The sequence below is a fragment of the Brachionichthys hirsutus genome, chromosome 4 (genome assembly GCF_040956055.1).
Source record: "Brachionichthys hirsutus isolate HB-005 chromosome 4, CSIRO-AGI_Bhir_v1, whole genome shotgun sequence".
NCBI lineage: Eukaryota > Metazoa > Chordata > Actinopteri > Lophiiformes > Brachionichthyidae > Brachionichthys > Brachionichthys hirsutus.
Genome location: NC_090900.1, coordinates 14810610 through 14820061, shown reverse-complemented (window position 1 = coordinate 14820061; position 9452 = coordinate 14810610). Strand labels below are relative to the sequence as shown.

The following is a 9452-nucleotide window of genomic DNA, read 5'->3' as shown; positions in this document are numbered from 1 at the left end:
TGTGACAGGCTAGAGAGAGAGAAAGAGGGGGGGGGGGGTATTTTTGTGTTTTGTTTTTTAAGGGGTGCGTGAGTGGAAGGGGTGAGGGGCAGTTCTTTATAGCCCTTTATCGTGCCTCTCTATCCAACCTCTTACCTCCTCTTTTGGGCCCTTTAGGAGCATCCTGTGACCCCCCCCGACCTCCTGGACAATAGAGGCCAGGACGTTTCCCAGTGAGCGGTGATGGAGCCAACAACAGGAACATGAGGGGTAATCCTGGGAAACAAACTGTTTATTGTGCAGCAGGATGGACGACCCCCCCCCCCCCCCCCACCATGTCCCAGTCACTTACTTTCAGGGACACTTTCTGCACACCTCTGCTGAGGGAAAGCTCGTGGCAGCTTTAATACCTCTGAGGCTGCAGAGCTCTAACGCTCAAATCGGCTGTGAGGAAAGGGGCGTGGCTGTAAAAGCAGATATTTCCCTATAATTTAGGTCCAAAACATGATATCCTGGGAATGAAGGGGTCACTTTTACTGCTTTTATTCCTCATTTATATGAACGGAAATCACTCCTTCTAGTTCTTTTCTGCCGTGGCTCAGACTGCGCAAGAGAAGTTTATATTTAGTTGGACTTTCCTTTTGTTTTTAACACAATAACAGCACCGAACCGTTCTTCCTTCGTGTTTCAAAGGAAATCCCTCTTTTGTCTCTCAGGGAAGCTCGGAAAACTCGGAAAACTTGAAATTGTCATCTGAACTCTAACAGATGGAAGGCATTTGATGGAGGCGTATTAGTCAACACTCCAGACCCAGTTATTACCTCGGCTCTAGAGACTCAGCGTAGTAAAGCAGCTTCCAGAGCTGTCAATCACCGGCGCCAGAACCATGGTGCGACACAGAAACACAGAGGGCTCGGGGGGGATTGCTCTTTAAGTGCTTAATCCCAAGGGATTACGGGTTCTTTATGACTTTATGTGTGGGTTCGTGCATGAGGCACATCTGATAAGGGTGGATCAGAGGCGATGGACACCGGGAATTGGATCCGATTGCATTCTTCTAGCTCTTCCTGGAGAGACATGAAATCTTTAAGAGATAACTTGAAAATATAATGAATAGAAAGGTGCTTAAGAATGTTTTATTCATTAAAATGTAAAATAAAGCGCGGTTGCGCAGGAACTGTGTGTTAGTTCACTCGCTTTTTCCATTTTGTCATATTTTCAGAGGAAAATAGTCCACATGGAATTCCGATGATGAGTTTACTTCCATAATTAAGATTTTACTTGGTAAATACAAGCCGACCTTTAAACGTGATGCATTTCTACCTTACGCTGCATGATTAGGTTTGTTCTAAACCCCAAATGGGACCAAAATGTTTCAGAATGGGTCTTTAAAATGAGCTGTAAAGACATTCATCATTCAGCCTGCAGCAAACAGGTCTGGTCTCTAAAATGAAGTATTATTTTTGTGCTGGGAGCCCTGCTTGTAAATGAGACATCCTGTAACCAGCTACGCAATAAAAACCTGCAGGGCTCTCCACAGCCACAGTTAAAGCATGTAATGCTTTTTAATAAGCACATCCATGCAGCAATAAATGTTTATATGATTGCATCATTTAGCCGGGGATAAAAAAAAAAACATGCGCTCAGCTTCTTTTTCTGTTTTCTTTTTTTTTTTTAAGGTCGGAAACACAAGAATTAGAGGAGGAGAAGCTATACGGAAAAGTTCTCGCAACAAAGTCGCGAAACTCGCGGATGGACGGAAGAATAAAAGCAAGACTCGAGGTATAATTCCGAGATGCTCTGGGTCAAAGGCCACCTGAACACTGACAAGCAAAATCAAATCACAGCTTAGGAAATGAGCCATGAAACACTGATTGCTCCAAACATAATGACCCTTTTTCCAGTTGCTAAACTCAAGAATTATTTGATTGTGCAGAGTGCTGACTTCACTGCAAACACGAGCGCTGCGTGCAACATATTGCCCGAGTGTATAATCGAATCAAGACCATTGATACAAGGAGTGAACAAATATCTCTTAGTATTGGGGAACAATGGGCCTTTGTTCCGTGCGAGCGCCCTCAGAAAGCGAATACACTGACCGAAGGTAGAACACCTCGGGGGGACTGTGAGCATGGCTTGTGCTCTCGGCATTAATTTCTTGTCCTTTTATTGGATAATTCAGACACGATCACAATCCATTTAAGCTCATTTTGGAAATGACAGCGAGGACGTGTGCTTTGTCGTGGCGACCCTGGGAAAAGCGCCACTCGGAGAAATACGTTCAAGCTCAGTCATAGCTTTGGCATTACCACAATATGTCGAGTGCTAATGATGATTCATGTGACCAAACAGACGTGGTTTCAAATAACAGCACTATGGGCTATATTGTTCATGGGAGAGGACAACCGAGCCCCCCCCCCCCCCCCCCCCACACCCATATCATCCCAGCCCTGACATATTCACACCTTGGCTCATACATCAACTCAGAACTTGGGGCACCAGACATGAAACTAAAAACTCAACATTGGGCTAAAGGTGCGGGAAAGTCCCACAACTGCTAAGCGATATGCAGCCTATCAGAAGCAAAAGACATTGCACGCTGCTTTAGGTTTACAAGATAGCATAAAACCATAACAGAGAGGCTCACCGGTGTGTCGTTCAAAGGACGCAGTAGAAAGCAAACTAATGCTAAGTCGAGATTTCAGGGGAAACTGCAGTCGGGTGACGGAAGGAGTTTCTGTGAGCTGCAGCGGCGAGCCCAGAAAGCGTGGGCCTGACTGCGTCTGAAAGCCTCATGCTGATAAACGGCCTCTCCAAGAGGACAAATTCAAAGCACAAGGCCTCTGCTGCACCAGAGCCCAAACTGCTACCTCTGCTGCTGGCTGAATGCGATTACAGACGGGGCCCCCGGGGACAAGGCAGGTCATTGAGAGCACAGTGATGAGCAAACAATAAGATATTATCTGAAGGAATCTTCAGCTTTCCAAAGGAAAATGGTCCCTCTCAGTGTCACATTGACGATAGGATCCTCCAACCTGACACTGAATCAGCCATTTAAGAAGAATGAACACAGCAACCCATTCATGCACACTCGCTAAAATAATGAGAGCTCTTTTTTCACTCTTGTTTAAGACATAGAAAGGGAAACTCATGAGGCTTTGCGAGACAAGGCTGTTCAGAAACCGGAGCATACAGCTGACTCAGATGAATATGCCCTTATAATGATTGGGTATTGAATGAACAATTCTATAGTTCTTTTTCTTTATTCTCATGCTCTTGTAAATAATACACGTGTTTCCCTTCATTGTACTTTGCTGCTCTTTTATCATGCACTCGAACAAAGTACCATGAAAGCAAAACTTTAGATAATATCATGTATTTTCCGCGTGCAGCATTCACACTGATAGACACTTTAAATATTGCGAAATGTTTGACAGTTGAAGCTGCACATCTTTTCTGGCTATGTTGTTCCAGTCTTTGCTTTTGGTGCTTTCAAATAGTGACATCTTGTGGACATCTGGGTTCACTTATTGTCTAGACTAGAGAAATCCAAGATATTACCAAATATTACACAGTTGTTTCAGCGCTTCCTTCCTGTTTATCTAAAACTCATAAAATAAAGCAGCATGTGGCAAAGAGTCACGCAGAGGGAACCGCTGGAACTGGTTGCCATAGCTACAATATAAGTAACTATCCAAGGGAGACTGCAGACAAAGGTCAGCAGCTTCTAGGATTACTTCAGTTGCACTAACTACAATCCAAGGATGTAGCAAAACAACAAAACAACAATATTAATAATTTAGCATGAGAAACTACAAACATGGAAGTAGTAAACGTATGTTCGCGTTTTGTCTCGCGATATTACCAACTATTACCAGGCACGAAGAGGAGAGAAGGGTTTTTAAAGGAGAGCGAATTACTCCCATCGGTCTGTAACGTTGGCTCAAGATTTGTCAGATACTTTCTCGCCTACGTCGAACTAGAAACCAAAAGCACCAAAATTGTTTTATGTCAGACGTGATTTCCTGATCAGACGTGCGATTGGGAGGAACTCGGCCACAGAAGCCAAATCGTAGAGTGTGAAGTGGCGACTGTTAGCTGACAGGCTACGTAGACTTAGCCATTGATGCAATGGCGTTGAAAAGAATTCAGAAGGTGAGTGTGTGTTTTTCCTTCCGTGTGCTCATTCCACCTCCGACGACACGCGTTTTCCCGATATTAGGGCCCCAGCAGAGATTGTAGAAGTCTCTAGACTTCTGCGTGGCGCGACTCGGCCTTTCTCTCCTGCGTGTTATGCCCATTTTTAAAAACAATTCGCAGACAAAGGCGAGCTAGCCGCTGCTAGCACTGCTTGGCGCATTGCTACTGCTACGGACAGTCGCCTCACCGGCCTTATTTTTTGACGGCTTTGCTTGTGTCTATTATTTACTTGTTTATTTATTTTTGTGTTCGTCGGGGACACCGCGGTTGATTACAAAACGACTTTGCGGTGGGTTTTTAGCGTTGGCCTGCTAGCTTAACAAGTATTTTCGCCGTGCTAGGCTACGCTAGCAGCAAGCTAGCGGTAGCGCTTCGGTTTGTTTGGTTGACACGTACAGGGCTTGCGCTTAAACGCTTCGTTTTCCGGCCTTTCCCCCCCCCCCCCCCGTGGATGGTTACAGAGAGTATAGCTGTCGATGCGTTTGGTCACTGAATGACAGCTGGTCGCCAAAATTTAACCCTGGTGTCAGCGTGGCCATATATGGGGGGGTAAATGGGGCGCTGACTGGGGCAGGCCGCGGTGTGTATTTATATAACAGGCGAATTCAACTTCTTTTCGTGAGATGCTAAATAACAGGCCTGCTTTCTGTTCAACCATCCGTTTTGCTGCCTTTTACCTAATAGTATGTGAAGCTTGGCTATGGCACAAAATGGACAGCGTTGCTATGACAATTTGAATTTCACACAAGGTTCCGGTTTTACTTGAGTTGCTTTTGTGGGGGGGGGCATCTTTTCTTTGATGCCTTTGCGGTAACGTGGATTAAAATTTAAATGATGACTGAAATGCTTTTTTTTTTTTAACATGGCTGACGCTTGGAGTGCTGTAATAATTGAAACCTGGTTAAAATTTAGTGCTGGGCCCACTTTGCAGGGAAATGCATCACTTATAAAACTGTTCCCTGAACCTACAAAGTTATGTGATTAACTATTTTGACACGGAAGCCATTTCCCCCCCCAATGTTGAATCTCAAGCATTTGCATGAATAATAGGAACTGCAAATGAATAGTAAATTCAAAGTGACCCTGTTTTGCCTTTAGGAACTGACAGACCTGCAGAGGGACCCTCCTGCTCAGTGCTCTGCCGGACCAGTTGGAGAGGATTGTAAGTAGTAAGAAAACTTCTGCGTAGTTATTGTCCGACTACTTTCACGTCTTTAGAGTATGCTAACGCATGCAAAGAGATTTTAATCCATAACTCTATACCAAAGATATTCATATTTTTCCACAGTGTTTCATTGGCAGGCAACGATAATGGGTCCGGTAAGTAAAACAAGATTTTAAGATGATTGAAATGAGCAATGAAAACAAAAAAAAATAGCGTTCAGCCTTCTTGTCTGGTTTCTATTTTTGTTTCAAAAGAGTGAGAGCCCATATCAAGGCGGAGTGTTTTTCCTCACCATTCACTTCCCGACAGATTACCCGTTCAAACCACCCAAAGTGAGTGTGAGCGTCTGCCGTGTGTTTATTTTACTTGGCTGAATTTGCATTGCTTGAAGATTACAATCCTTTTTCTTTTCTTTTTTTCTCCCAGGTTGCTTTCACAACAAAGATTTACCACCCTAATATCAACAGCAACGGAAGTATATGTCTGGATATATTGAGATCACAATGGTCGCCTGCACTTACAGTATCTAAAGGTGATGATGATGATGAATATATTTATTAGGTAGAATGTAAGGAAAGATTCATTTTAAACGAAACAGAATTTGATTTGTCTCCCCAGTGCTAGAATAAATGTACAAAGATTTAAAAGGGAATCTGAAGTTTCCGTTTCCTTTTGGTTTTCCTGCTCCTATGTTGACATTTGGTTTTGTTATTTTTACGCTGTTTAAGTTATTCCAGAACTACTTTAGTCTTCAAACCTGAGACTTGTGTCATGTTTTGAACAACTTTACTTTTGCACTTTATTAAGTCGTGTGGACAGGTGTACATTTTCTTTCAGCCATACTTTCATAATGTTCTAAAGATGCGAGACTAAAGAAGTGGTCTTTCTAACAGGTTCTAACACATTCCGTCGTGTCCTCTCTACAGTATTATTGTCTATCTGCTCTCTTCTTTGTGATCCGAACCCGGATGACCCGCTGGTACCCGAGATCGCCCACACATACAAGGTCGACAGAGAAAGGTGATGAGCTTTTGCTTTGCTCTCTGCCGTACCGACTCATTTTTGGACATGAAGTCCTTATTTTGAGATTTTACCTTTTTTTTTTTTGTTGTTGTTTCTGCAGGTACAACAAACTAGCAAGAGATTGGACGCAGAAGTACGCAATGTGAGAATGGCAAGGAGATCAAAATACAAATGAGAACAACGACATAACACCTTTGATTTGTTAACTTGAGGCAGATGGGCAACAGCGGAGGGAGGGGGGGGGACAAACCGGACAACAGCCCATCTCATGGAAGTGGAAGCGATAAAATGAGGTACAGTGCCCACCTGGCTTTCCATGACTCGTACGGATCTGCTGAGCAGGACCTGATGGGCTCCTTTAAGCACTCCCAAATGGAATACCGGGAACTCCTCACAGTCCGTACGCCACACGCAGACTTTCAACTGTTACTCCTGTTATTGTGATTTTTTTTTTTTCCCGACGTCATTACTGTCATCCATATCGGCACCAATTTTACGGTCCTCGATTCACACCGCTGTGCCATTCAGCAGCGAGACGTTTGGTTTATCTCGGAGGTTCCCGTCTCCGCGTCCCACTGGATATTTTGTTCTTGCTGTATTTGCGTGTATTTAGTGGCCTTTCTGTGTTATTGTTTTAGATAAACGTGCAATGGGGGGGCAGAATGTTCCTTGTCCAACACAGAATGGTGCGGCGCCGTTACCGGCAGCATAATGTCTCTACCCCAATACAATGTGAACGATGTATAGAAACATTGGCCTCCATCGCCGCCCTCCTCTTGTTTTTACAACAGTACTTTGTGGTTGTGGTGACACTGGACAGCTGCAGCCGTTGCACCCTCGCCTCACTTTTGTGGGGCTTCATGAGGGGGGGGGTCCGGTTTTTCCTCACGCATGCTTTCATTGCCCTTAGAACCCGTATAAGTAAGTAACCCCCTATAGCTGGTGTCCACAAACCCCTCCTGCTTAGCTTGTTGTTCATCTCGTAGCTACGGACAAAGCTTCTCTGGCCGCTAGCTGTTAGCTAAGCGCCGCCACCTCAGTGCAGTTACTCAGGTATCTAGCCTAATTATCAGCCTGGGCGTGGCAGAGACCCATGGTGAGAAAAATGACTGAAATAGAGCACCCGAGCTAAAATTCTCCGGTTTGTTCATGTTGAAGAAAACAGCTTTTACTTCCTGAACAGGAAATCTGATTAAAGAAAACACAAGTGCATATAGTAATTGTACTTTTCTGTTCGAGGGCCTTCCCATTTCCCCTCCAGTCCTTTTCATCACTATTTCAGTTGGAGTACTTGGTTCGTCTGTTCAACATGCACATGCTACTGTTTTCCTAGCATGCGATGGCCTTCGTTCAGAGCTGTTGTCATTTGTACTAAAATGGGAACTTAAGCAGACCTATTTGTTTTAAAATCTGTCATGGTGAATAAATGGTGGCTTACCATTTCTATGTTTCTGCTTTAAATATTCAAAGTGAGTTCCTGTTGAGAACCGTGACCGGATCTGCGACGGTTTGTGTTGGGATTAATGAATCACAGTAAAACAGTTTTCCTGCTTGATGCATTTGTGACTTTTTCTATTATATCTTTGAAAGCTTTAGTTTTAGGTCTTTTTTTTCTTTTCTTTCATGTCACGAGAACTGAACATGATTGTGATGTGTCATAACATGATATTAGTTATTATATAGTCCTTTTGTAACTGTTGGATAAAGAAATTGGGATACAGGTTTCAATCTTGACTCGTGTGATGGTGCCGATGTAAAGGGAATAGTTTGATCATTAACTAAAGGGAAGGAATTTTGTTCGAGGCATTGAGTGGGTTCCTCTGGAAAGGTCCAGAATAAGGCATGAACATTTTAGGAGCTTTGATTGTAGAATTAACACACAGGTTTAGGTGAAACTGTAGATTTTGCTCATTGTTATTTGCTGTAGAGAAAACTCAAAAAAAAAACAATTTGTCCTGAAATGTCATGTAACATGAAGGGTTTTGAAAATGCATCGTCTACATGCGGTGAAATACTTTTACTACCAAACCGCAGTGGGAAATGGCTTGCATGCGATCGAACAAGCGTAGACTTTGTGTGACGTCGATTATTCATCTAGCTCTTTATTTGAAAGCTAAGAATCTTGCAATTGTTTTGACTGAATGCAGCCTCGGTTGGTCGTGTGAGTGATGTGGCGTCGAGGCCCGCGGTCCAGCGTGCTCCGTAGAGTTTACATAGGCAGCTTGGCATGCTTTGCACTCTGGAGAAACCTTCTCACAGCCATTTGCCAGTTATCAGGGATTTCTTTATGATTCATCTACCTAACACCTCTGACTAAAGTTTTAGCCTTAACGCTCATTTTGTATGCGTGTGTCTGTGTGTGTGAGTGTGTGAGAGAGAGAGAGAGAGAAAGCACTGTCATAGATTGTAAAATTGCTACCAGGGCTGATTTGCCTAAAAGGATGATTCATTTCATCATTAGACATGAAATCCCTCTTGAGCAGCAACACTTTGATTCTTGCAAATTTATTTCAGCCAACCTTCGTGCATCCTAAAATCTGGAATACTGGTGTGTGCTTGATTTGCCATCATGAACGTCCAACATGTCCTCACACAGCATACAGGAGTATTGTCCCTCTCGTAACATGAATAAAGCTCACCTTGATTAACTGTTGTCTGCAGTTTTTTTTGTGTGCTTCAATGATGAATTGTCTCTTGTGAGCAAGAACCAGAAGAATATTGATTCTATTGAAGTTGAAGGAGTGATGTGTGTTAAAAATGTGAAAATACATCACGCTTGAGTGTCACTAGGTTTGTTTTCAATACAAGATCAGTAAATTGTAAATAATCGTGACGTAAAGATCTTTATTGATATCTGTGTGGTTTAGGGTGCGTTTGATTGTAGTACAGGCGCAGCCCGGTGTTCGCGGTGCAGAAAAACAGCACTGTACTTAAACAAGGCGGTGGCGTTTAAAATCACTGCCCTAACTCGATCACACATCGGTGACCAAAATCAAATTAATTTGTGTATATTAATCGTTAATACCGTAAACAATCGGAAACGCAAACGACACTCCGCGCTTCCGGGGTGGCCGCTAGCTAGCGA

The 9452-nt window shown here is 43.4% G+C and overlaps 1 protein-coding gene across 1 annotated transcript; it reads left to right on the top strand.

The window, feature by feature from the left end:
• The first annotated feature begins 3911 nt into the window (after positions 1-3911).
• Positions 3912-9010, top strand: ube2d4 (ubiquitin conjugating enzyme E2 D4). The gene is made up of 7 exons (XM_068738603.1): positions 3912-4134; positions 5278-5341; positions 5468-5499; positions 5599-5676; positions 5771-5876; positions 6271-6364; positions 6468-9010. Exons 1-7 carry the CDS (start codon positions 4111-4113, stop codon positions 6511-6513), a joined length of 444 nt encoding a protein of 147 aa, XP_068594704.1. The 5' UTR covers positions 3912-4110; the 3' UTR covers positions 6514-9010.
• The last annotated feature ends 442 nt before the right edge of the window (positions 9011-9452 follow it).